Here is a 26,286-nt window from a genome sequence, read left to right as displayed (position 1 = left end):
ACGCTCTAGACTGGTAGCTCAATCGCGGAGGAGGTGTTCGAGCGGGGCGCGCGTGTAGCGGGCTCGTTCGATTGATTGAATAGCGGAGGTAGGTAGTTGTTGTTGTTGTTGTATTTATTAACGTCGGGCGGGTAGCAGGCGAAGCCTGCCGCCCTGGGACCTCCCATGGGGTACGGCGACGTGCTAAGCTAAGGAGTTACATACAACGCGGAGGTAGGTACTACTGTACATTGGTCGATTTTCTTTGGGGGCCTGCTGAATGCCAAGAGCTTGATAAGATGTATATATTTACAATAGCAATCTTTTTTCTAGAATCTAAAGTTATCCAGCCTTGAGTGCTTTTTGCGAGGGGTCATGGTAGGTAGGTACTAGGTACGTGTTGAAAGTTTTATGATTGGAAATAATGAGGAAAGGATTTGGTTGTTGTTTACTCTCGGTAAGAGCTTTGGCGAGCCTATGGACGGGGCGGACGGATTAAAGGAAGAGGGTCTCTGAGGACGCTGCTGGCCTCGTCCAGAGATTTATGAAGCCTAGAGCTGGAAGTAGAGAGCAGTTGGGGGTTTTCTTGCGAGACTTTTAGGTACTTTCGAAAGGCTAGCTTCTTGGAGTTTGAGATGTGCGGTCGAATTGAGTATCGGTGCTTTCTAGAATATTGAGGCAAGAATATCGACGCAGGAATTCTGGATGTCCCAACTCTCACAGGATGATGGTGGATACCGCGGATATCGATGAAACACTTTCGTAAATCCGGCGAGTGAGATGTCGGGTTCGGCTGTGCATCACGGTCTGTTTGTCCTAGCCTCGTATGTATACCACTTCTCGGACAGATTCGAGATTCGAAGAATCAGGCCAACTCGCCACTTACCTCTGCCTTGGGACTCGTTGATCCAGTCTCCTCCCGCACTTCCACCTTCACATCTTCTTTAGTCCCAACGCCCTCATTACCACTCAGCTTCGTTGACGACATCTGCTTCGCTGGCTGTTCAACAGCGCTGACAGCTACTTCTGGCCCGGAAGCTTCTTCCGATTTGTCCACCGGCCCGGTTCCCTTCCCATCGAGAACAAGCTCGCCATTCTTGATGGCTTTATTCATCTCCTTTTCTTCAATCCGCTTCTCTCTCTCCAATTCACTTGCTCGTATGATCGCCGCTGCTCGCGCCTCCATTCCACCAGGTGGTCCTCCCACACTGTTCGTGAACGCCTTCAAAGCTCTCTCCTTCTTATTCTTCTTCTTCCACTGCGCAATCTGCCTGGATCTCTGCCTCGCCTCATCCGTCTTGTCCTTCTCTTCTCTTACCCAGTCCTTGATGTACCTCGCCGCCGCCGAGGCAGAGCTGCGATGGTTCAGCAGAAACCCCTGCAGCTGCGCAGGGGTGAACATGTTGTCCGGAATATGACTTTTGAACTCCAGAGACAATTTCTCCAAGACACCGTCTTCGAGTAGCGGAGAGTTGAGAGGGGCGGCACTTGCGTCCGGAGTATAAATCCGGAGGAACATCAGTTCTGCGCTGCGAGGGGAGATTTTGTCTAGGAGGATCATCCGGTCAATGCGGCCAGGTCGTACGAGTGCTTTGTCAAGCTTCTTCGCGTGGTTGGAGGTCATGATTACGATTCGTCCTTCTTGAGATGTTACTCCATCCAGGACGTTCAGGAGGCCGGACAAGGTACAGCGACAGCGAAGTGCCACCTTGTCTTCATCTTCAGTCTCATCTTCCGAATCATCTTCCGAATCGTCTTCCGAATCTTCTTTCTCACCGCCATCTTCCTCTTTCTTACCTTTCTCTTTCTTCATACCCATGACGGGCTGGCGTCTCATTCCCACGGCGTCAATGTCCTCAAGTAACACGATGCAGCGAGGAGGCAACGCAGTGAACAATCTTTCTAGCTCCATGTCCTCACGAATACTGGGGATATGCAGCAGACTGCGGGGGCACGATGAGTTAGCAACCGCCTATCCAGTAGAGAGTATAAAAAATGTGTCCAGGTATATTGATGCAGTTATAAGAAGGAAATGGGTGCTGCTCCCTTTCCCCTGCCACTTACTATAGATCAAGACCGAATTTAGCGGAGAGGGCAAGGGAAAGCGAAGTCTTCCCTGTCCCAGGAGTACCATGGAACAAGTAACCTCTCCTATAAGGTATCCCCCTAGTATTATAGAATCTGCGGGTGACAGGGTCCAGGTAGCTCTCAATATCTGCGACAAGTTCGGACTTGGTGGTCTCGTCAAAATGGACCGTCTCGATCGGCCGAATGGGTCTCAGGATGGTAGTATCCCAAGCTTCGCCATGATATTCCGACTTTGAAGCGTGCACGGTGATGTATGCCTCCCGTTGCTTGTCGGCAAACTCACGGCAGTGGTCGAGAAAGCGCTTGATCGGAGCCACATCGCTTCCCAGGACCATCACAACAAGTGGTTCTTTGCCGCTTGGAGCAGCGGCATACTCATCAGGCACTGATCCGGCACCTGATTCAAGGCACGGAGAGCTGGTTACTAATCGAACAATTTGGACAGCGGAAAGAAGGCCAGAGTCATATGAAATGTTGCCAAGTACTGCAGGATGATCGAGATATTGGGTTCGGCCTTTTCACTTACTATTACGGGGAGAGATACGCTTCACCAGGAAGATCCTGCGCTCAAATACGAACCAGGTCGTTCCGAAGGTTGGTAGGTACTGAACCGATACTCGTTTCTCCTGAATCAAATCATTTCTCTCCGTCGGTGCCCTCCTAAAATAGTAAGGGTTGCTCTCGATCGTTTCCGTTCGTGCAGTCAGAATTCGGGTTCCCTGGCGGGTGAGAACCTGTGACCCGATCCAGTTCAAGATCTCTCGGTTCAGCTTATCGCTAGGAGCGATGGAGATCGAAGCGGTGGAGAACTTCGTAAAGTACCAATAGGTCTTCATCGCTAAGGCCTTAACGATGCCTGCGGCGCCTGAGATGGTATTGAAGATGGTGAGCGCGGCAGCGAGGGTCGTCAAGTCGAGCTTCAGCCATGTCGAGAAGAAAGCTTTCAGAAACGCGATGTTTGGTTTGAAATGGCCGAGGACTTCGTAGATGGAAGGCCCAAGGGCGCTCACCGTCGTCGTCATTTTTGCTCAAATTTAGACGGATCCCGGTCTCGGCGTGTGCGACGACGATGTTGCCCGGGGATTTTTTTTCAACTGCTTGATATTCCCGGGAGGATGCCGGAAATATATTCAGGTGCTACCGTTTGCTGTGCTTTGCTGAGGTATCACCAAGGCTGGCTACCGAGAGGCTGCATGGGTGCATGGGTGGTGCCTGGAGGCATGTCGCAAGGTGTAGCTTGAGTGGATCATGACAGATCAAACGAGCCCTTGTTATTGTTGGAGTAAAGGAATGTATTTACTACTGTATAGCAACTTACAACTAGTCATAGTAAAGGAAAAGCGAGCTATACATCTTGTCTTGCCCAGTGGTCTTGCCTGCTAACTAGGCTAAGGGAACTGGGGAAGTTAAGGTGTCACGAAGTCTAGATTTCAAATGGAGCTTGGATCGTGTGGCCTAGATTCTTCGGGCCCAGAAAATATATGTGATTGTTCAAATTCATATATTTCTTACTGTTTTGAAAGCTCTCAAATTTACTATAAAAGTCAATTTAAATTCCCTCAAAACAGCCACGCGAGCCACACGGATAGGCAAGTCCTCAAAAGCAAAGGCGTATTCCGAGCGATACTACGCGCCAAGAAAATCACACGTATAGGGAGACAAAGATCGATCCTTGAATATTGTCTAGGCTTTTGAGGTTGCTTGGTTGCTGTTCGTAGTGAACAGCCTGAAACCGGGAGCTATCTGTTGCTTGTCTTCAGGAGACGACGGACGAGTGTTGACATATGAAAAGGCCGAAATCTACAAGACTGATTAGTCAGATGTGTCTGCCTTAAGTGAAAGTCATGGATACACTTATTACGTGGAATGTGACCCGCTTTCCGGTGTCACTTTCTCTTTACTTCCCTTCCGCAAAATAGATGCAGGAAAGACATACAACGACTCAGAGGGAAAGAATGAGCCAGATGGGCAATTCACTAGCAACTTCCAGAAGAAGCATGGTCTCTGCAAACGGCTCTCACCGTTTTGAGTTCGGGGTTGCAGTAGTTACGAGACCGAAGCTCGAAATGGTAGTTTGCTTCTAGTGCACTATCGTAGACTAAGCGGACGGCAACAAGAGTGATGTTCGCATCTATCTCAGCAACGGCACGTCAACCTAGATTCTTAAGTTCACCCGATCGGTCTTCGCGAGCTGCGCCGAAACTATTTCTGGGGAATTTGTACAAAATAAAAATAATCTCTTGTGATATCGGCCAACCAGCAGGAATAAGGAGCGATGCCTTACTTCAGAACAAACTCGTGTTGGATCGACTGTGACCCAAATGCTTCAGACCATACCACACTCGACGTAACATCTAGGCATTCGAAATTGGCCCGAGATTTTTTCGCCTGTTCGATTCGGTAACTGCCATTCTTGGTTTTTGCTGTTTTGTTTTCGCATTGGTGTTCTGCCGTAAGCGAGACAGGCAGCACGTGCAAGGAAAGCGCTCGCGATTGAAGAAAGATGTTCGAGACGAGAGAACCCAATATCAAAATATTTGCATCAAGTAAGTAATAAGATAATCGGTAACTTCTCAGGCGTGATCTACCCAGCCAGGCCCGTCGGCGCGTTTCGGAGAGATATAGCGACGCTGAGAGTGGCGAAGCTTCCAACTCGGCATCTTGATCAACGATTCAAAATATCGTACAAAATTCAATTTCTTTGGGGGGAGGAAGACTTGCGGGCCGAAGTCTCACCTTACTCAGCTCCTTGAATCGAAAACTCACCGATCCATGCGATACACCCGAAGTCATTGGCCGACGCCGAAACGGCTGACAGACTCTTAAGTCAGCGCTTCTGGCACAATGTCTGCTCAAGAAGATCGTTAAAATGGTTAGCTGTGTCCATAGTGCAACATTCCTCCATCGCAAGAATACCCAAGAGCTCCAAGCCCCAAACCAGCAACATGTTCAAATTCTTCAAATCGGGATTCTTCGACTTCGAATTCCTCCGCGTTCTTGGATCGGCACCTTTCCAAGGTGCTGAAATTGGAGAGTGCCTCGATGCTCGTTCAAAACTGAAGGACGACGACCCAGAGCTTTGGTACGAGACGTGGAACGCATGGGGCGATGAGGCGTCGAAGCTTGGTGAGGAGGCACTTGCTTCTGGGGACAAGGTGGCAGGACGATGGGCATTCCTGCGTGCATCCAACTACTATCGATCCAGCGAGTTCTTCCTGCATCTCAACCCCCATGATCTCCGTCTTCTTGCGTCTATACAGAAGAGTGCATATGCACACGACCGAGGTGTAGCTCTCCTCGATTCGGAAGTTCTGTCATTCAACATCCCGTACGACAAAGGTCTCGAGCTTCCGGCACGACTATACATGCCAACAGCTGAAAGCCGAGTTCCTGGACGCGTACCACTCATCTTGCAGACTGGGGGACTGGACTCGACAGGCGAAGAATTGTACTTTTATGGTGCTGCAGGGGCGATTCCGCGCGGATACGCAGTCCTGTCATTCGATGGCCCGGGTCAAGGGCTTTCGATTCGACGCGATAGAACGACGCTTCGGCCAGACTGGGAATATGTGACGGGAAAGGTCCTCGACTACATATTCAACGTTCTTGAGCCAGAGAACGAAAGGCTCCAACTTGACCTGGACCGCATCGCAGTCCTGGGAGCGAGCATGGGAGGATACTTCGCTCTTCGTGCTGCCTCGGACTCAAGAATTAAAGCGTGCATCTCATGCGACGGCTTCTACAATATGTTCGACATCGTCAAGAGTCGCATGCCGGGTTTCTTTATCAACGGATGGCTCAACGGAACCATAAGCGATAACCTCTTCAATTCGGTCAGCAGATTCATGAGCAAGTTCAACTTCCAGCTCGCATGGGAATTTGCGCAGAACGAATGGTGTTACGGTGTACAGAGCCCCGCTGAGATGATGCGGTTTATGCAGACTATGACCTTGCAGTCTCCGGAGGGCGCCGAATATCTGGACAAGGTCCGGTGCCCGGTTCTGGTGACCGGTGCAGAGCAGGCCATCTACTTTGAGCCCAGATTGAACGCGGAGCGTATCATGGAGAACTTGGGGCATCTTGACGAAGCCGACAAGCAGCTGTGGGTTGGAGAAGCGCCAGCAAACGGCGGGCTGCAGGCCAAGATTGGGTCGCTGAGCATCATGAATCAACGGCAGTTCGAATTCTTGGATCGTCAGTTCGGGATCCAAAGATTTGTGCCGTGCAAGCACATTTAGGCTACACAATATAGGACGGGTGGTACATGTCTGTGGTGATGAAGTCGAGAGGTGGGGGGATAGGGAAGGGCTCCGAATGTCATTTGCTGTCTGTTGCTTTATCGGGGGTACTGGCGTTCTTCCTTGGGTATAGCAGAAGTATATTGTTAGCAAGTAGCATTTATCTTGATATGATTTTAATACTGAAATCGATACACATTTGTGGAACAAGAATTGGTTGGGAGTAGAATGGTAAATATGCCTGACGACATGGGCTAAGTGCTGACTGACTGAGTACCGGTAAGTCAGCCAAAGAGATAAAATCAACACTATGGGAATATAAGGCATAGGCATCCAAGGTCACGTGGCTACACACAACATCTCGTCTGCCCAGAAAAAAGTTGATTCCAATTTGAAAACATGACGGCCATATAATTTGGCTGTCATACCTCAGAAATTCGATCATGGTTATTAGACATCCTGGTGTATACCCAGCTGAGACCTCCGACTCGCTACACGGCTTATTGGAACGGCTCGATGGCAGGTTTATCTTCTCGACGTTGGCCCTTGTCGAAGCGAGCCGATGAACGTGGCCACGGGAAATTCGCCACGCATGCAAATATGAGACGGGTGAAGAGATGAGGAGGCAACGTCAAAGATTGGTTCCCTTGAACAAGCATCTTGATATTGGTCTACCTCTTGGCTCAAGGTTTGGTTGTTGCTCTTCGTGGCGCTACCAATATCCGAGCCTGAGAATAGAACAGCAATGCTTCTGGAGACTCGAAGAATCCATGAGCTGAAGGATGATCATTACCGCTCGTTTATAACGAGCAAGTATTTTCTGTATCCCTGGGTTGAGATGCTTTCCTCAATGCTTGCAGAGCTGTTCCTCGCAATTTTGTGGGTTGAATATAGGTTCTGCCTTGAAGTTCTCGTAACTTGGAACTCCCAGCGGTCTGCAACACCTCTTCAGGAGAAAGCTTTAAACAAAGCTTGCCCTATCGTCTCACTTCAAAAATGGGTTCATAGAAAGGAGACTCTGGAGTATTGAGCAAGCTTCCAGACGACCAACATGTAGCGGTCCATCCAGTCTGCATGTTTGTATGGTTTCCTAGAACCGCTGAGAGGCGATTCAGGTGGCCCATGTCGTGGCTCCTGCATAGTTTGGTCGCTTAATTCAGGGGCTTCCCTAAGCGATATTGTGCATGATGCTGATCTCTTCCAAACAAATAGTTTCTTTACCCAGAATAGTGGAGTACTGAATCTCTGGTGGAACTTCGGTGACGATCGATCATGCAGACACAATCTGGTTTTGGGAGACGGTTTTTTCCAGTGACATCCAGCCGGGTGTTTCTCTTCGCGTGACGAATGAAGAACGAATTGATCCGGACGCCAAGGGCTTTTTCGGTGATCGATAGCAGGGCTTGTCAAGTTATTCATTTTCGCTTCCTATTCCCAGAAATATGACGAATTTTCAGGAAATTCCCCCCCTGAACAAGTGGGCGAGGTGGCTCTGAACCGACAAAATCGAGGCTGCAGTCTATAATGATCAGATCGAGAGATACAAGACCGAAGAAACAAGAGAGCGATGGAGATCTATATAAAGAGCTCGGATGCCCCTCAAAATTCACTTTATCCTCATCCTCACTAGATATCAAGCAAAAGCCTTCTACATCAAACACACTTCAAATACTCTCCACAGCCGCCAACATGAGAGCCTCATTCAGCCCCATCCTCGCTCTCAGTAGCCTTCTTACCAGCTCTCTCGCATTCCCAGCTATGCTCAATGAACGTCAAGTGGCCCTCTGCTCTACTGGCACGCCGGTTTGCTGCGACGTCGACGTCCTCGGTGTTGCAGACCTCGACTGTATCACTCGTAAATTCTCCTTTCCCTCACATCCACAATCCTGTACTTGGCAGAATAGGGCTACACTAACCACGCCCCTCTAGCTCCTGGTACTCCAGCCAACGTCACCGATTTCAACGACCTCTGCGCTGGCGTAGGCAAGATTGATAGGTGCTGCATTCTCCCAATTGTGAGCTTTCCTCGCCCCGGAGCTAGGGTACCTTACTCACACTTCACAGCTGGACCAAGGAATTCTCTGCAGCGAGCCTACTGGCTTCTAAACGATTTGGCACTTCAGTTTCTCTGGCATTCATGTGGTCTTGCTATTGCTGTACATTAAGCGCATTGCCCATGTATTATTGCCGTCCTAAGACAATTTATCTTGTATGGATTCTGTCATCTGAAACTCATATATGTGACCTCTACCTCTTCGTGTGGTAATTAAACCGTATATAGCGTCATATCTCTCAAGCCCTTATTATTATCTCGCTAGTTCTTCGATCAAATACGGAGTGCTGGCCATCTGCCTCCCATCGATTTCTATCTTGCCTCTCTCGCATCTGCTGTCCAAGAGACTTACACAGATACTCCTTCAGCCAACTAATTCCGCTGTAGGTAATCAGCCACCTACATCAATAGACTCTCACCGTACTCGTGTGTAATAGCGCTGGATTATATCCTGGCACCCGTATCCTCGATTACCAGACTTTCCAGCCCACTCCAGCACTCACACCAGATGTCGCGTCGTCTAAGCCATCACCTCCTGCGATTCCCTCAAAAGGCTTAACCTCTTATTACACCCATCACTCAGCTTGAAAATCGCCTTACTCAAATATGCCAGCCTCGAATCCTTCAGCAATCACACAGGCATCGAGGATGCTACCTACCCCAAATTCTGCACGTCACCCTTTTTCTGCAATCGTTGAGAATACAGTTAGTTGTACGCCTCCATATCGTCTTCGGACAAAACGCGAGCTTCATTGATCTGATCCGAGAATGACGGATGAAATACACTTGTTTAAATCAAAACCATGCTTGGAAGAAAGACGAAGGCATCTTGGAATAGATGGCATCGTGCGATAGAGATTGGAAGGTGTTGTGCGGAACAGGCATGCCTAAGGTTCCACCCAAGCTACATCTCATGTGACCTCGCCTAGTAGCGCCCTTGGCGCACTGGAGCTCTTAGGTACATGTTCATAGATCCTGACGAGCTTCCTTGATAGAATATACCAAGCTTCATTCAATCTGCAGAATCTCCTCCTGATCCTAGTACCAGTAAGCACTACAGAAGAGGAAAGATGTCTTTAATGGCAGCCAGATTTCGACTTTAAGAAGGCTGGAAGAGTGCCTACGTTATGGTAAGCCCAGAGCCTTGGCAGAAGAGACAATAGGCGGTGGACGGGCCAGCGAACCCGACTCGGCAAAACAATAATAACAATTCTCTGAGCTCCCTTCCATTTCGATTTTATCTTACCAAAAGTGCACAAGAAGAAAAACTCAACTGGAAGCTCACAACTACGAGAAGGTGGAAGGTTTTAAGCCAAGAGTAAATATGCTTACACAATGCAGAAAAAACTTTTCGGAGCGGCACATGGTGATCATTAGCTTTTAGGCGACTTTTTTTTTGGCCGGCGCTAACCACGAACCGAGGGTTAGCAAAAAACATATAATCCCCTCCACCTTTGCGCCTCGTCTTTTCTCTTATCTTGACACGATCCGTCTGTTGTCCCTTATTGAAAGTCTGTCAATGACGACTAGACAATCATAACGACACCAGTAGGCGACTTGGAGTCTTTGCGCTTACTGTTCTTGGGAAGAAAGACTTTGTGACGACATCGCTTCCGATAAGCTATTTACTGGCACTAGGATTACGACAAGCGCTCTCACACTACGGCTTCTCACGAGCGTCAGCCACTTCTTGTATATACTTTGGACGGCGAGTCCGCAGATGTGGATCAAAAATTCCAAGCAGATAATAGCGACACAATGGCGGCTAAACAACATACAGTAATAGAGACAGGTGAGACTGGGCCAGCAGGCGTGAGTTCTCCCAAGACGAATGAGACCAGAAGCTTGGATGTGGTTGGGGAGAGAAGTGTTGGAGACGATGAGATTGCGCCTGAGATTTTAGGCCAAGGACTGGATGCGATTGAAGGGAAGAAGAAAGCATGGTACTCGTACTTTACTACGAGGGACTTCTGGATCGTATTGGCTCTTGGGTATGAACCAATGTCCTGATGATTGATCCTAATGCTGATAATCGCTACAGACAAGCCCTTGCGCTCTGTATCACTGGAACTAATACCTTCTCGACTCTGCTGGTCAACAGGGGAACTTCCATCCCAGCTTTCCAAACGCTGTTCAACTACGTTTTGCTCACTTTCATCTACACTACCTATACGGTCTACAAATATGGATTCAAAAAGTACTTTAAGCTACTGTGGATCGACGGCTGGAAATACGTCATCTTGTCGTTCATGGATGTTGAGGGTAACTATTTCACGGTACTGGCGTACAGATATACCAACCTTCTCTCGGTAAAACTAGCTCCATTCTATGCCAGTAATGTTTAGCTAATAATTTTCCCAGGCTCAACTCCTCAACTTCTGGTCCATCGTCTGTGTTGTGATCCTCTCCTTCCTTGTCCTCCACGTCCGCTACAAGTGGGCTCAGATCGTTGGTATTCTTGTCTGCTGTGGTGGTATGGGACTTCTCCTCGCATCAGACCACATCACTGGTTCGAACGGTGGGAGTCCCCCCACCATGCTCAAGGGTGACCTCTTTGGTCTCGCAGGTGCGACGTTGTACGGTCTTTCCAACGTCTTCGAGGAATGGTTCGTTTCCAAGCGTCCCATGTACGAAGTCCTCGGCATGCTTGGCCTCTTCGGGATCATTATAAACGGAATCACAGCCGCCATCTTCGACCGTAGCTCCTTCCAACACGCCCACTGGGATGGCGTCGTTGCTGGCTATATTATTGGGTATACCTTCATCCTGTCTCTATTCTACACGCTCGCCCCGCTCATTCTGCGAATGGCCTCGGCAGCCTTTTTCGACATTTCGCTTCTCACTGGAAACTTCTGGGGTGTCATCATCGGCATCGAGGTTTTTCATTACTCCATTCACTACCTATACCCAATTGCGTTCGTCCTTATCATTTTGGGGCTTATTACGTACTTCTTGGCGGGTAGCATTCTCGGGGATAGCAAGAAGCCTTGGTTGGGTAATAACCAGGAGCACGGTGTTGCGGGTGTTGGAACTGCGAAGAGGAAGGCGATCAAGCAAGCGAGAAGAGAGGGTCTGCTGGTTGATCGTGAAGGGCATATTGCGTGAGTCATGGGGGGCCTCCGTTGATTGTGCAAAGAATTATAATCGTATTTCATCCGAACAAGAGCAAGCTTCACGAGAGCCCCTGCCCACGATTCATTTTGAACTGGGTGATGTGTTGATCGCACGTTTGGCCCTAGAAATAAGACTCCAGAATAGCATATGGCGTGTTGATACCTGAAGGGGAAAGACATCGTTTCGCTTAAGCCCCCTATTGTCTCTCGCTAAATCGAGTCCTCTCCCTTTCATGATTTCGGTCTTTCATGTATGGCCGTCGTAAATGTAGAGCGACATTGCCATAGCTGAGCACCATCAGGTTTTCGGGGCTACCCAGTTTGTCAGAATTACATCCTTAGGTATGTCCATTCGGCCTATAATTCAGGTAAAAAGTCAGCGCACTGACTATGTATTACACTAATTCGTCAGTGCTTTTTAAAACCTTCAAGATCAGTTTGCTTTTAACACATACTTCTATACTTACATCACTTCTACGCTCGTATTATTCTATCTTTGCTTGTTTTTGAGCTACCTTTTAACAAGAGTATAATAAAAGAAATAGTAGTAAGAAAAAGACGGGATTGCATATTTGTTTCGCCCACTCTAGGGAAGGGCCCCTAAAGTTGCGACGTCAAGTCCCACTATTAAGCGGAACCTTTAAAGATTTCGCATTACTAAGTAGACCCCGCACCCCATCCCACTGCACCGCAATACTCCACTTCCTCGAGCTCAACCCCGCCTTCCTTCTCAAACTCAACGTTGAGCTTGAGCTTGGGCTTGAGCTTGACATTCGCCCAGCGCTCCTCCTCGCCCACCTGCTCCATCTTCTCGACCTCGGTCTCCTCAACCTCTAGCTCCTCATCGCAGAGTACAATGTCGAACCATTCGAACCCGCGACCGGAAATGAGCAGCGCCGACGCCGCAGAGCGCGACTACTTCGGCGAGAACCCTCCCCCGAAAACCCTCGCCCTGCACACGAAGCTCGCAGAGGGCTTCGTCAACGACCACGCCGCCGCGGGCCGGCGCGTGGTCCTCGTCACCTCGGGGGGTACGACGGTGCCGCTCGAGCGGCAGACGGTGCGCTTCATCGACAACTTCAGCGCGGGCACGCGGGGCGCGACGTCGGCCGAGTACTTCCTCGAGTCCGGCTACGCGGTCATCTTCCTTCACCGGCAGTTCTCCCTGCTGCCGTACTCGCGCCACTACAGCCACGCGACGGACTGCTTCCTCGACTTCCTGCACGAGGGCCCCGGTGGCGACGTGGTCGCCAACGAGGAGTACCGCGAGAAGATGCTAACGGTGCTGAGGAAGTACAATTCGGCCAAGGAGAAGAACCGGCTGCTGACGCTGCCGTTCACGACGATTAATGATTACCTGTTCGTGCTGCGCGCGATTGCGCAGCTGATGCGACCGCTGGGGCCGAATGGGCTGCTGTATTTGGCGGCTGCGGTGTCGGATTTCTTCGTGCCGCCGGAGCGCATGGTGGAGCATAAGATACAGTCGACGAATGCGACGGACAAGCAGGCGGAGAGGGAAAAGGAAGAGGAGGAGGAGACGTTTGATAATTTTGACTCCTTGCCCAAGGAGCCGAGGAGTAAACGGTTGATTGTGGATTTGGACCCTGTGCCGAAGTTCTTGAAGAATCTGGTTGATGGGTGGGCGCCCGAGGGCATGATTGTGTCGTTCAAGCTGGAGACGGATCCGGAGATTCTGGTACATAAAGCGCAGTACTCGTTGGATAGGTATCAGCATCACTTGGTGATTGGGAACTTACTATCCACGAGGAAGTGGGAAGTGGTGTTTGTGGCACCGGGACAGAAAGATCAGTGGATCAGGCTACCGAGGCATAGAAGAAAGAAGACATTTTCGTTAACTGGAAACACGGTCGGAGTCGCGGCGAGTGGCGAGGACATTGGGGACAGACCGTTACACCCCAGTGAGCTGCCCGAGGGAGAGCCAGAAATGGAGATTGAGAGTCTGATCATTCCGGCGGTGGAAGCGTTACATACGAATCACATCCAGAAGATGAGGGCGAAGGCATCCTCGTGAAGGGGGGAGAGGAAGCTCTGGTCTGAGAGTCGACGGTATGATAATATCCGAAACGAGAAGTCTTTGGAATGAGCTGGGGAAGCCTTTGAAGCCCATCTTCCCAGATTGGAGATAGGAGCTTCCTGCATTCGTAGAAGAGACTTGACATCGTGTGTCCTAGGGATGAGCCCCTCACTTTTCAAATGCATTCATATGCATGTCCAAAGTACTTTGTACATATCCGTACCGTTGTGCCAACACATAAACAGGCCCCAGTGAAGGGAATCCCATCTACCCAATTCCAGAGAGCATTTCTTCCGCCCATGGGCAGTTTTCATAGTATGGCCCTCGCACTTCTTTCCCATATCCGTATCCTCACTATCATCTTTATTTTCACAGTCCGCAAGCATCACACTTGTCGTCACCGGAATCCAAAGACCGATGCCAGCTTATCCCCAATGGTCTCCTTCCCCTGTTCCTTCCTCGTCTGCCGCTCCTCCGCCTGCTTCTCAAAAACCCCTCCTAAATTCCTTGCAACTTGCTCACCAGCTTGAATCTCGGCCTTTATAGCTCTCTGCTCGACCTCCCTCTCCTCGTCACTCAGCCCCTCTAACCTCTTCTTGAACTCGGCCTGCATTTTTCTCGGCAGATCCGAAACCTGTAGTTGATTGTCCTCCTCACTCAGATGCTCCGCCCCAGACAACTTGGACGAGGACTTGGAGAGCAAGGGCGGGAATTCAGGGACGGGTTTCCCTTCGGTTTTAGCGTCTTCGATGGCTTTTTCCTGCGCCAGCATGCGGTGGTAGAGCGTATCGGCGTGCATCTGGATCTGCTCGTCGACTTCGGGAGGCCGGTCAAAAGTCGAGAGGTATCCCAAAGCCTTTAGGAATTTCTGCACCGCCAACCATCAGCATGGGTCCCATTCATCACCAGTTGTCGTCGTCGTCGTCGTCCAGTCAGTCCAACACCGCGCGCGTGCTGAGAGCATACCTACCCCCTGCATCATGTAACAGCGCTCCATGCGCCTCGTCTCCGCGCTGCACATGGTGAGCCGGCTCTTCCACGATCCGTTCGAAAAACAATCGTTCACCTCCCACTGCTCCATCGCGCAGTTCTCCAGCGCCGCCCGCCCGATCCCGGCTTTCCGGTCCTTGTAGCCCTGCAGCACGTCGTCTATCTTCTCCTGGTCAGACTTGGCCGTCGATTCGGCGTCGGCTTGCGACTGGTACGTCTTCCATAGGTGCGCGTATCGCCCGTCCTTGTACAGGCTCTGAGATGGGACTTGCGGCCCGGTGTCCTCTGCGGAGATAGATGTCGTGGTGGGCGTCTGCGAGGGGGCGGGCGTGGGTACGGCAGCTGGTTGTGGTGCTGTTGCTGTTGCTGCTGGTGGGTTTGAGGAGCTGTATTTTACGGGGGATTCTTTCTTGAGGAATTCGCGTAGACCGGGGTCGAGGTTGCGGAGGGGATCTTTATCTTTGTTGCTGTCGTCGCCGGAAGAGCCCCAGAGCCAGCCCATTGTTGCGGTGGTGGGTGTGGATGGGTGGCGTGATTGATGATGGTGTCTCTGGGGTAATCGCGAAATTCAAGTTGTGTCTTGAGCTTTATCCAGGGCTGCTCTCTAGCGCTGCAAGGACAAGGTGATAGGCTGTGGAACTGTCGCTAAAGATTGGTGAGAAGCGCTGAATGTAAACACCCCCCTTTTTACCTTTACTACTACATACCACTACTAGTAAGTAGTGGTAGGTAGGTTGATAGGTAGATAGATAAATAAATCAGAAAGACTCTCTCAGCTTTTTCACGAGCTGACCCGTTTGCAAAATGCAACGGGAGAGTTTTAGATACTTGCTGATATTAAAGACCAGCAATAGCAATATCTGATTTAAAGTCTTCTTGTTAATGAGTGCTGCCTGTTGTTTACCTAAGAGCTCTCGGTTATCCCAGCTTTTTTTTCCCCCTACGAAGTGATTCGTCTGGGATGTCTACAACTTTATACCTGTACTTCCCCGCCGGCCTAATCAATGATTCCTTAAGAAGGTTAGAGTATTAGAATCCTCTTCTTCTCGCGAGCCAGAAGTAGAAAGGGTCAGAACGAGAAAAATGTTTTAAGCTTCCAAAGGATTCATTAGTTAGACCTGCGAGCGAAGTATATAATAGCTCATACAAACCCGTCCAGAATCTCTGCTCTCCGTGTTCCCCTCATGCATACGTAGAACTCCTACCTATCTATTCACACTCAACCTCAAGTCACTCTCTAAACCATCTTCAAGAGCCAATCGATCGTTCAAAATCCATAAGCCATACACAATGCACCTCAACACCTCACCCCTCCTCCTCCTCGCCACAGCGCTCCTCCCGGTCTACACCTTCCCTCTCACTTTCCCTCTCACCTTCCCTCGCGGCCTGTCCTTCCCAGACCAGAAACTGTCCCTTCCAGACCGTCCGGGACGAAATCCTGCACCAAAGAACTCGCTGCAGACACGGGACCCCGCGCCGGAGAGCAGGAGCTTCTTCGACTTCGACCACGACCACCACCACCACGACCACCACGATGACCACCACCACCATGATGACCACCACCATGATGACCACCACCACGACCACGACGATGAGGTCATCCAGAAGAGGAAGAAGAAACACTCCAAGAATCGCAAACACGTAAGTAATTCCATTCCATTCGCTCGTTAATCTCCAACTCGCCCGAAAAAAAACACGCTTTCTTATCCCCTCCTCTCTCCATCCATCCATCCATCCCACCTCTCAGAAGGGATTGATTCCCAAGACGTCTCTACCATCTCCATTATTGTCAAGAAAAGGGCATCACGAATCCATCCATCCATACACACATACACACATACACATACACACATACACCCTTACCAAGCTCACTCGCTTACTTACTCTTTCCGATCTACAGAAGGACCACAGAAAAGTAAGCTCTCACCTCAATTTTTCCTTTCCCACCCATCCATCCATCAACTCTTTCCCCCCTTTGGCTCCGGAAGAGAAAAAGAAAGAAAGAAAAAGAAAAAAAAAAGAGGAAAGAAGAAAATAAATTTCAAAAGCCTTTCTCGACTTTGAACTCTGAACTTGGTGAACAAGCCGCTAATTTGAAAAACCCCCGAATCTTACAGCGTCCGGAAGAGGAAGAATCAGATTATGATGAATGAGCGGTATTGTTTGCAGAAGCTGGCTGGCCATTCATTCATTATACGACGTAATCTTGTCAGACAAAGATAAAGAGAGAGAACTGAAATGAGAGAGTGGTCGGTCGGTCATCGGCGACTATTAACTAGCAGCGCCTGTTGTTCGACGTGGTCCCGAAAGCTTTTGGAGGTGCCGGTCGACCAAGGGGTCAGCAGATTGACAGACGCTGTAATTAATACATTGGGTATTTCGCTCGAATCTATATCGTGTGTATCATTACATCATTACGTCCGGTGCCAGCCAGCTAACCCATTCTCCTTCCACCCATTAATCCCATTCCCAGCTTCAAGCCATGATCACCTGTAACTTCAGTATTCGTTCATAGCAGCAGCCTCTCTAGCGCAGCAATCACCCCCAAGACGGCCGCACCTCTCCAATTCGGGGCCTGCTGCATAATACCACCAGCTTTCGAGCTACTCGTGCCCACAACCTTCCCATTCGTTCCACAATTCAGCCCAAAACAGGCTCCCTGCGTAGCAGCACCAACAGGCGTCGCCATCGGCGTCGGAGCAGCTGTGATGAAAAGTCCCTGGCCGTCAAAACTCTCTACTTGCGTCTCCCAGCCAGATATTCTGGTGTATGTCGTTGGAAAACCGCGGTCGTCCCAGCCGGTTGACCTTTCAAAGCCGCCACCTAGTGGCGGCGATAAGACCGAGGGCGATGGGTCCGCTGAGTAGTATAGGGTTGAAGCTGCTAGAACCTGTCTTCTTGTTAGTCGCTGGCCATCATATGCGGGGATCAAAACATAAAAGGAGGGAGGGTGTGGACGTACGTACTGCCGCAGAACTTGCAGGCACCACTTTCCCTTCAGAGGTTATAACCCAGCCGGAAGGGACTCCAGGCGCGCTGGTCGCGGCTACTGTTGTGAGGGTTGTGGTAGCAACCCAAGGCCAGCCAGTCTGTCTGGCGGCCGAGTCTTCGTCTTCGCCGAGTCCGACGGGAATTTGTGGGGAGGGTGAAGTGATGGCGGGGATGTCTGCGCTTGCCACTGGTGATCCTGCTGCGCCTATGTTTCCATTGACTTTCCCACCCACTGCTTCGATCGATGGCCAGTTACCACTAGTATCGCCATATTTGTATTGGGTCCCGGTCGAGTAGTCGGTGACTTGAATGGATCTTACGGACATGGTAAATGGTCCTTGAGAGTAGTCAGTCGGTCCTCGGGACCAGTCAATAGTTCCGGCAGGATTCGCAGGGTCTCCTCCTGACCATGCCCCAAATTTTACTTGCATAGGGGATTGCGGGTATTGATTGGTATCCGCGTCAGCTGGTGTGAGAACCCGAACCACCTGGTCCCCAACAGACCAAGTAATCTGCTCCGCAGTCCAATCGATGGTGTACGATATGAACTCGCCCTGGTTGTTGGGCGCAGGATTGTAAGCTCCTCGGTTGTATGAGGTAACATCGCCCTTGCCAAAGTAATTGGTCTGCATCTCCGTATCATCTGCACCCAACCACTCTATGTCGATTTCGTCGAGGGTGTCGGATTGCAGAACCAGTGAGCTCACAATACCCGCACCAGGAGCCGACTTCATTGTGAACTGAACCCTTCCAAACATGATGTAGAATACGCTGGTGAGTTGGGGAGCATCTCCGCCTTTGCGTACTGTGAGATGGACGCCATTCGAGTCGTAAGTAGTATCTCCGACGGCTGTAAAGGAGTTGACGGAGCCTTTCGTGAAGTCGACACTAATTGACCTTCCCAAAGCTGTATTTACAGGACATCCGGCTATTTGAATGTCCGTAAGCGGCTGCAGATTCAGAGCGGCAAGGTGACTTACTCGAATAGAGAGGATTGCAGGCGGAGAATGTTTGAGCAGCAGCGAGCTCGCATAGGGTTGCTGCGATGGTGACAATCGACTTTGAAAACATTATGTATATGAAAAAGGTGATGTACAGAGAAGGAACCAACGCTCAATAGGTACAGAATACCGGTAGCCCAGCGTGCCGAGAGTCTGCGATGGTACTTACTGCTGAGCTGGGAGTCAGAAAGTAAAGACAGTCAGAAGTACTGGGCGCTGTGAGAATGCGTAAATAATGTACAGAAGAGGTGTGAGGGTGTGTCTGGATATGCGTGTTTGAGAGATATGATATGGTTCTGGTTGTAGAAATACTGAGCATGAGAGGGGTGGTTGGGGGGTGAGGAGGAGGTGGCTGGGGTGGGACCACCAGCAATTCCAAGATGATTTAGCGCTGGCAAATCCAAGACTGCTTGACCCCTTGAATGGCATAATTTTTTTTGGCCTTGGATTGCCTTGCTCTGAGTTGTCCAATGTTGACAGCTGGCATTGGCATTGGCATTGGCATCATCAATGTCTTGTTGAAAGATAGATAGATGTGACGGACGTCTTTGAGCTTTGTTTCCCAGTCGACGAGATTTTCTTTGGCTGGCACTCGCTAAGCTTTCTGCCACCGCACACCGCGTACATTAGCGCGGTCACGAGTTGAGATCCATCTGAGATGCCCAAGACAGTTTATCACAATATTTTCACCTCGATTGTGTACAATATCGCCCATACATTCGTCACTAGATCAAAACTTTCGCATAACATCGTTAACGAGATCGCCTCCAAAAGTTGCACCGGCTCCAAACATGGCCGCATTCCCGAATTTACTCGCCATGTTCCGTGCCCATTCGTGGTGCTATTCGATGTCAGTCACTGATCATTCAAACATTCAAGCAACCTCTTTTGCACACGGTATCTGAAGGGGCAGAGGCAAGATTGATTGATTGATTGATTGATTGATTGATTACCTTGGGATTTTTGGGATGCGCAGGGTGGTTCGGATCCTGCGCCTGCTGAGCCACCTGGCTGGGATGGAATTGCTGCTGCGGATTTGGATCGTAGCGAGGGTCGATGTAACCAGATGCTTGGCCGTTGTGCTATACGGACTTCCTGTCAACATCTCATCCCCTGGAGTGGTGCCCAGAAACACGTAGCAGCTATCCTACGGAGTACTGACAGGGAGTTGGGCCATGATCGATTGGAACTGTGCTCCTGAGAGGACGTTCGATGCTTGCAGGAACTCGAGCTCCGTCCGGATCGTGGATAGGGAGCGGTTTATTTGGGCAGCCTCAGGCATTCTTGTTTGTTTACTCGCTTCGACGGTGTCGAGGTTTGTAAGATGGAACGAATTTGTAAAAGAAATGTACGAAAATCGCCAGCAGCGGGGCGGATCGATTGCAAAAGATGCTGTGGCCAGATGAAGCTCTCCAAATGCGGGGCTGGGACTGCCCCTCACTACCCCGCCAATCCTCGATCCAGTGACGTCATTGTGGTTCATCGAATCTCGAGAATGTGCCCCTCGGAGCACTCGAGAACTTACTGTACTACCGGTACGTACCTGGTTATCCTCAATCGAACATCCTTGAGCCCCACCCCCACCTTCTGGGATTTACCGGTACTGATCTTCAATCCGTTCCGTTGCCTTCTCAATGTCTCTTCGCCCTTTTTGCACCCTCTACCCGAATCCACCCAAGATCTTTCCGACCAAAAGATATATTCAGACCATGACCTCCCAGAGGCCCAGTTACAGCGTGGCCAGCACCATCAGACTCAACAATGACATCCAAATGCCCCGAATCCACCTCGGTGTCTACATGACCAGCGGCTCTCAAACGAAGAACGCAGTAACGCATGCCCTATCCGCCGGCTACCGCGCAATCGACAGTGCAGAATGGTACGCGAATGAAGCCGAAGTCGGCTCATCGATCCGGTCCTACCTGGATTCGGATCAAAACACCACCGGGCTGAAGAGAGAGGATATATGGTTCACGACAAAACTGAAAGAAAACAATGGGTACGATGCGACGAGGAAGAGCATTAAGAAGAGCATCAAACAGAGCGGGCTAGGATATTTGGACCTGTATCTGCTGCACAGTCCGTATGGTGGGAAGAAAGCGAGGCTGGAGTGTTGGCGGGCGGTGGAGGATGCCGTGCAGGAAGGGGAGGTGAGGGCTGGGGGAGTGAGTAATTTTGGAGTTAAACACGTACGTATTATTCCCGGTCTCGTTTTCCCAATCCCTAGCAATGAGAAAGTGAGGAGATGCCAAAGTGAGTTAGTTGACCTGCTGACAGCTTTTGCACGTAGTTGCAAGAACTTCTCGACGCGAAGACGAAACTTGTACCGGCCGTTAATCAGGTTGAAGTGCACCCCTTTAATACCCGTACCGATATTACCACCTTTTGCGCATCGCATGGTATAGTTGTTGAAGCGTACGCGCCTCTCGCGCGCGCGATGCGTATGAAACATCCCACAGTCGTGGAGCTGAGCAAGAGGTATGCGTGTACGCCTGCGCAGCTGCTGGTGAGATGGAGTTTGCAGCATGGATATGTGCCGTTGCCGAAGAGCGTGAAGAGGGAACGGATTATAGCGAACGCGGAGGTAGATAAATTTGAGATTGACGAGGACGGGATGGGGGATCTGGATAGATGTGACGAGTATCTGGTTACGGATTGGGATCCTACGGACTGTGACTGAGGATATGAAATTTTATTTGAAATGATACCAGAACCCAAGTAAATACCACTCCCTAAGTAAATATCCGGATTGGCATGCTATTGCCATTGCCATTGCCCAAGACCACCATTCGCTAAGCTGGTCCTGCTTGTTTAGGAACTGTGACACCTCTTCGCTTATTTGCTTATTTCAGCATTGTAAACAAAGCAATAGTTATCGTTTTTTTCCCCTTCTTTTTTCTTCTTTTCTTTTCTTTTTTTTTTTTACTCCGAACCTTTTTTTCCCTTCTTCCATCTATCTACCCTCATCCTCCTGAAAGTAAGTAAGTACTCGAGTAAATCAGTCCACAAAAATAAAGCTAAGTCAGGCAAACACATACTTAAGACCGGGGAAAAAGCCGCGGCAGCTCAGCTGTGAACAGCCTCGGGACAAGTCAAGCTAAGTACTCTACGGAGTAGGTATGCATGCCATACTTAGCCCCGGAGCGGACAACAAAAAAAAATGATATATATATATATATATATATAACACATGCACCGCCACCGCCGCCCCCTAGCTTGATCGGTCCGTACCGTATCCGAGAGACGGGAGTTATCTGCGGGAGGAGGAGGGGGGGGGGAGTGTATCACCCGGGGAGTATCGGACGTTCGATGTCGTCCGTCGCTACCGTCGTCGTTGCCAAACCGTCGTGCGAAGTAAGCCTTGCCATTATTTATTTTTCCCCGGCTATCTACTCCTACGGAGGAAATCCTACCCCCGCGGGGACTTTACCGTACGTACGCGGTGGATAACGTGATGCATGCCCACTTGGTTGTTACGGAGTATTTGTATTAAATAGAGGGAAGTGACGTCCTGCTGCTGTTTACTTGAAAAGATCTCGCGTCACGCCTGGGAATAGATTCTTTCTCTGTTGGACAGAATTGAGAATTGAATTGCATATCCTTCCTTCCGTTTCGAACGAACACTTCGACTTACTTAACTATCTCCCTGATTTATATATCGAGAAGGCAGCAGCAGCACTTGTGAGTAAGTAAGTAAGTCAGGATTGAATCCCCGCCTTGCTCTTGAGCTGGGTCATATTCATTTACTGAGAGGAAAGAGAGAGAGAAAGGGAGGGCACGAGAGCAATCATCTTTTACCCGAAAGTCGACTTCGCAACCCGTATTCCTTGCTTGCCAACAATGGGTAGCATCGCCGCCGACACCAACACGGCAATTCCAGAGCTCCGATGGGGTATTCTAGGTAACGTCTCCTCCTCTCAGGTCCTAGTGATACAAAAGGAGAGAAAAAGACCAACAACCCTTAAAAAAATACAGGCACAGGATGGATCTCCACCATGTTCGTCACCGACATGCTCGCCTCCTCCCCGAGCCCCCCAAAAGCCAAACACACCATCGCCGCGCTCGGCTCCTCCTCGCTGGAGAAGGGCAACGCCTTCGTGGAGAAGCTGTGGCACGGGAAGGAGGGTGCTGGGGCACCCAAGCCCGTCGTGTATGCGGACTACCAGGGCGTGTATGCGGCCGCGGACGTGGATGTCGTGTACGTGGGCACGCCGCACTCGCTGCACAAGAAGAACTGTCTGGATGCCATCGCGGCGGGGAAGCACGTCCTGTGCGAGAAGCCGTTTACCATCAACGAGGGGGAGGCGCGTGAGGTGGTTGATGCGGCGCGGAGGAAGGGGGTTTTTGTCATGGAAGGTTGGTTTGGGATCGGATCGATCGTGTTTTTTCCCCCTTCTTTTTCTTCTCTTATCTCCTCCTTTTCTGCCTGCTTGCCTGTGCTGTACTATGCTGACCCTCCCATTCCTCAGCCGTCTGGACGCGCTTCTCCCCTCTATTCACGGCCCTCCGCTCCGAGCTCATCGACAAGCGCTCCATCGGCGACGTCGAGCGCTTCTTCTTCGACTTTGGCAACTACATGCCGCTCGACAGCCTCCCGCCCACGTCACGCCTGCGGGACCCCGCCCTCGGCGCCGGCGCCCTCCTCGACATCGGCATCTACACGCTGACCTACGCGTCCCTCATCATGGGCGACTTCAAGGTCGGCCAGGCGCACCCGCCGCTCGCGCGGGTGGCCTCCTCGCTCAGCATCGTCGACGGCATCGACGAGTCCAACGTCATCGTGCTCGAGTACCCGACGACGACCGGCGGGGGCAGCCGGACCAAGACGGCCATCCTGTCCTCGACCTTCCGCTACCGCTCCGCGGGGGACTTTGCGCGCATTGAGGGCTCTAGCGGGACGATAACGATCTTTGGGCGCGCGGGCAGCTTGCCGGATGGGTTCCGCGTGGTGGAGGGGCCGCAGCCCGGGTTTGGGGAGGAGGATCAGAGGGAGGTGAGGACGTTCAACGTGGAGCGCCCCGAGGGGGCTTTGGGCTTCATCTGGGAGGCGGATGCTGTGGCGCAGGACATTGCCAATGGGCTCACCGAGAACGCCGTGATGCCGTTGGATGAGAGCCTGAGGATGATGAGGCTGATGGATGGGATCCGGAAGGAGGGCGGCCTGGTGTATCCGCAGGATAATTGAACATTTTGTTCCATAGCCTTCATGACGGGCGGTCAATATATCGATTAGCATCTATGTCATCCAAGCACTAGGCTTACTCGTGCATGCAGTCCGTAGTTAGGGCGGCGCGTGTTCTTGACGGTCGCAAGGTTGATCGGGAATAGGGGCTCGCTTGGCTAAGCGAGAATATGATAGGCTCTTGCATCAAGGCCAATAAAACTATCTACTGGTGCACCAACCGCTGTGTTACCAACAGTTCTTCAATAATCCTACGCGCCAACGCAATATCTGGTGACGCTTCTGCCTCCCAGTATCGCAACCGTTCGACACAAACCTGTAGGGTGCGTGCGTACTGCTGATTGTCGCTTAGGTCTTCCGCCTGCTGGGGTGACGACAACGACTGGAGGTTTATGCTGATAAGTTCGGCCATGTGCGCAGCCAGCAGTATCATCGCGATGCTAAAGGCTTCGCAGAGCTCATACCAGGTGCCGTGGTGGCGGTGGGTCAGACCAATGCCCGCCGGGGCCTGGTGGGCTGCGAGGCATTTCTGAACAAACCCTTTCAGCGTGCTCGTCAAGTCCCAACGCATTCTTACTTGATGGGGGGCATGTATTGCATAGTAGAGGAAGGGTCTGTAGAGTAGACGCCGTATCTCCACGATGCGGCCCTGGGTCATGTGGCGTAGCTCGTCGGTCTTTTCCTCCAGCCCGTCAAAACGAATGCTAAGGGGTAGTGAGGCGTGACTGGTGGGTGTGAGAAGAATGGACTTGGACTGGCTCTCACTGAAGCGGAATCGCCACCTACCAAGTGTCTACTTGTGCCTCGATCTCTTCGGCAACACTGATCATGCTGGCAGGGTCCATCTGAAGCCAGTGTTGATGATCTTCTTTATAGAAGGCATTGAGGACGCGATTTTGGATCCGCCGCAATGAGATCTCGCTCAGGTAGTAGAACCATGTCTGTTCTTCGGCGTGCTGGGGACTGGAGGCTGAAACTAGAGAATGGAGCTGCGACGATGTTGATGCTGCAGAAACTGACCCCGGATCGCCTATTTGATCCTCTGGGCTCGCGACGGGGCTACTAGGACTCGGTGGACTAGGAAATAAGAATGGATAGTCAAGCTTGTAGAGGTCTGACTGCGGGAGGTCGAGCTGAACGCGGAATTCACATTCTGACTTCAAGACCGTCCAGTACAGTCGTTGCTCGAGACGTCTATCGGAGTTGGATGGCGTGAAATCCATACCATTGCTCCGTTCTTGAAGCGCAGCCTTGCTTCTCAGGTACAGTGTATAAACCGAACCCGCTTGATGGAATGCAGCCCAAGCTTCGAGCGGATGCAGAGTATACATGAGGTAGATACCTGCAAGCATGTGGCATTGACCTGCCACGATACTGGGTTCAAGAAGTCCAATTCGTTTTCGCGCGACCTGGTAGAACATGTCACTCGTTTTCAAGAGTTGAGAGGCTTCGAGAAGAGAAGTGCGATCGCTCAGGAGCCCTGCCTCCGGTGACGGGTCGTATGGACGCGCCATAACACCCAAGGCACAGGCGAGCAGTACAACGCACGACGAGGCATCCCAACCAATACCATACTCGGCAACATGCCTTGCCGCCTCGCGTATCTGTCGGGTGTGGAACACGGGGTTCTTCGAATGTACCAGCTGTAGAAAGCGTTCCACGAGACCTGGAACGCTTTCTTCGTTAATGCCCTGGCCGCGTTTAACAGAGTCTGGATCGCGACGCGCAGTGGGGAGGCTATTAATCAGAAGCTCTTGGGACAAGCAGTTGCGTGGCCAGCGGCTATTGAAGACGGGCCAACTCAGGATTGTTTCGGCGGATGCAAACGCAGTAGGCACTTGAAGGCAATCGGACGGCGCGACCGACGCCGACGACGACGGAGTGGCGTTGAAGGCTACATCGCTCGGGGAGCTTGTCGTAGCCGTCCTGGCGGTAAACCTTGGATCATCGATAACTCGGGAGGTCTTCTGGCTCTTGACTTCCTGGTCGAGATCGCCAAGCTTTTGCAGGGTCAAGTTCAGCTTCTCCAGGATAAGCAAGCTCGCAGGATCGAAGCTAGGGCGAAGCTTAGCGTGCGTACCAAAAAAGTCCGACTTGAAGCCTGCTACTGAACAGTCTAGATAGATAATCTTGGGGGAAGTAATACTTACGAGGCATGATCCAGACGCGGATCATAGGAGCAAGGCCACTCGTTTTTGGCACAAGATGCGCATACTGGGCGCTCGTTACCACACTTGGTCTTCTTCCATCTGCACGTATCGCACGCGGTGACAGCGCGCTTTCGGGGAAAAGCCATGGTCCTGAATCGGGCCTTCGACTTAGAGGTTGGGCCATCTTCGCGGGTGTCGGGCTCGGATGAGCCAGGAGTGAGAGTAGGGCCTGTGGCTGCTTGTCCGGATAAACTTGGATCGATGTATGGGGCAGACATGCCTTGACTTCCCGGACTTGTACTTGGTTGGACCTGGACTTGGACTTGGGGACGAGGCACAGCTAGAACAGTGCTGCTCGATTGATGAGACCAGGGGAGTTTCGGGGGAATCCAAAGTACGCACGGTAGTACTTGAATGAACGAACTTCAGACTGGATTTTGTCTTTCCTCTTATTAGGCGACGCGAT

At 51.0% G+C, this 26,286-nt stretch overlaps 12 protein-coding genes across 12 annotated transcripts; 7 read left to right on the top strand and 5 right to left on the bottom strand.

Moving 5' to 3' along the window:
- Positions 1-844: 844 nt before the first annotated feature.
- On the bottom strand, positions 845-3,089 carry L3040_001082 (uncharacterized protein; the record flags this gene model as incomplete). The annotated part of the gene is made up of 3 exons (XM_066155424.1): positions 845-1,922; positions 2,044-2,464; positions 2,594-3,089. The coding sequence occupies 3 exons, from the start codon at positions 3,087-3,089 to the stop codon at positions 845-847; spliced, it is 1,995 nt and encodes a 664-aa protein (XP_066013440.1).
- A 1,923-nt stretch (positions 3,090-5,012) lies between these two features.
- On the top strand, positions 5,013-6,305 carry L3040_001081 (uncharacterized protein; the record flags this gene model as incomplete). The annotated part of the gene is made up of 1 exon (XM_007295014.2): positions 5,013-6,305. The coding sequence occupies one exon, from the start codon at positions 5,013-5,015 to the stop codon at positions 6,303-6,305; it is 1,293 nt and encodes a 430-aa protein (XP_007295076.2).
- A 1,689-nt stretch (positions 6,306-7,994) lies between these two features.
- On the top strand, positions 7,995-8,411 carry L3040_001080 (uncharacterized protein; the record flags this gene model as incomplete). The annotated part of the gene is made up of 3 exons (XM_066155423.1): positions 7,995-8,160; positions 8,235-8,320; positions 8,370-8,411. The coding sequence occupies 3 exons, from the start codon at positions 7,995-7,997 to the stop codon at positions 8,409-8,411; spliced, it is 294 nt and encodes a 97-aa protein (XP_066013439.1).
- Positions 8,412-10,116: 1,705 nt separating this feature from the next.
- L3040_001079 (uncharacterized protein) lies at positions 10,117-11,463 on the top strand (the record flags this gene model as incomplete). The annotated part of the gene is made up of 3 exons (XM_007295012.2): positions 10,117-10,349; positions 10,400-10,667; positions 10,720-11,463. 3 exons carry the CDS (start codon positions 10,117-10,119, stop codon positions 11,461-11,463), a joined length of 1,245 nt encoding a protein of 414 aa, XP_007295074.2.
- Positions 11,464-12,327: 864 nt separating this feature from the next.
- Positions 12,328-13,503, top strand: L3040_001078 (uncharacterized protein; the record flags this gene model as incomplete). Its single annotated transcript, XM_007295011.2, has 1 exon — positions 12,328-13,503. One exon carries the CDS (start codon positions 12,328-12,330, stop codon positions 13,501-13,503), a length of 1,176 nt encoding a protein of 391 aa, XP_007295073.2.
- Positions 13,504-13,903: 400 nt separating this feature from the next.
- Positions 13,904-14,998, bottom strand: L3040_001077 (uncharacterized protein; the record flags this gene model as incomplete). The annotated part of the gene is made up of 2 exons (XM_007295010.2): positions 13,904-14,374; positions 14,477-14,998. 2 exons carry the CDS (start codon positions 14,996-14,998, stop codon positions 13,904-13,906), a joined length of 993 nt encoding a protein of 330 aa, XP_007295072.2.
- Positions 14,999-15,786: 788 nt separating this feature from the next.
- On the top strand, positions 15,787-16,649 carry L3040_001076 (uncharacterized protein; the record flags this gene model as incomplete). The annotated part of the gene is made up of 3 exons (XM_066155422.1): positions 15,787-16,137; positions 16,397-16,411; positions 16,614-16,649. The coding sequence occupies 3 exons, from the start codon at positions 15,787-15,789 to the stop codon at positions 16,647-16,649; spliced, it is 402 nt and encodes a 133-aa protein (XP_066013438.1).
- A 356-nt stretch (positions 16,650-17,005) lies between these two features.
- L3040_001075 (uncharacterized protein) lies at positions 17,006-18,558 on the bottom strand (the record flags this gene model as incomplete). The annotated part of the gene is made up of 4 exons (XM_066155421.1): positions 17,006-17,258; positions 17,320-17,386; positions 17,459-18,415; positions 18,468-18,558. 4 exons carry the CDS (start codon positions 18,556-18,558, stop codon positions 17,006-17,008), a joined length of 1,368 nt encoding a protein of 455 aa, XP_066013437.1.
- Positions 18,559-19,218: 660 nt separating this feature from the next.
- On the bottom strand, positions 19,219-19,770 carry L3040_001074 (uncharacterized protein; the record flags this gene model as incomplete). Its single annotated transcript, XM_066155420.1, has 3 exons — positions 19,219-19,329; positions 19,442-19,570; positions 19,651-19,770. 3 exons carry the CDS (start codon positions 19,768-19,770, stop codon positions 19,219-19,221), a joined length of 360 nt encoding a protein of 119 aa, XP_066013436.1.
- Positions 19,771-20,197: 427 nt separating this feature from the next.
- L3040_001073 (uncharacterized protein) lies at positions 20,198-21,168 on the top strand (the record flags this gene model as incomplete). Its single annotated transcript, XM_066155419.1, has 2 exons — positions 20,198-20,653; positions 20,779-21,168. 2 exons carry the CDS (start codon positions 20,198-20,200, stop codon positions 21,166-21,168), a joined length of 846 nt encoding a protein of 281 aa, XP_066013435.1.
- A 1,160-nt stretch (positions 21,169-22,328) lies between these two features.
- L3040_001072 (uncharacterized protein) lies at positions 22,329-23,673 on the top strand (the record flags this gene model as incomplete). The annotated part of the gene is made up of 3 exons (XM_007295006.2): positions 22,329-22,389; positions 22,464-22,844; positions 22,958-23,673. 3 exons carry the CDS (start codon positions 22,329-22,331, stop codon positions 23,671-23,673), a joined length of 1,158 nt encoding a protein of 385 aa, XP_007295068.1.
- Positions 23,674-23,875: 202 nt separating this feature from the next.
- L3040_001071 (uncharacterized protein) lies at positions 23,876-26,098 on the bottom strand (the record flags this gene model as incomplete). The annotated part of the gene is made up of 3 exons (XM_066155418.1): positions 23,876-24,374; positions 24,457-25,725; positions 25,821-26,098. 3 exons carry the CDS (start codon positions 26,096-26,098, stop codon positions 23,876-23,878), a joined length of 2,046 nt encoding a protein of 681 aa, XP_066013434.1.
- Between the last annotated feature and the right edge of the window lie 188 nt (positions 26,099-26,286).

This window comes from Drepanopeziza brunnea, assembly GCF_022702325.1.
Source record: "Drepanopeziza brunnea f. sp. 'multigermtubi' strain 214-2 chromosome Unknown ctg1, whole genome shotgun sequence".
NCBI classification, from domain to species: domain Eukaryota; kingdom Fungi; phylum Ascomycota; class Leotiomycetes; order Helotiales; family Drepanopezizaceae; genus Drepanopeziza; species Drepanopeziza brunnea.
Note: the sequence above shows the minus strand (reverse complement) of the source record. Positions and strands in the feature narration are given on the sequence as shown.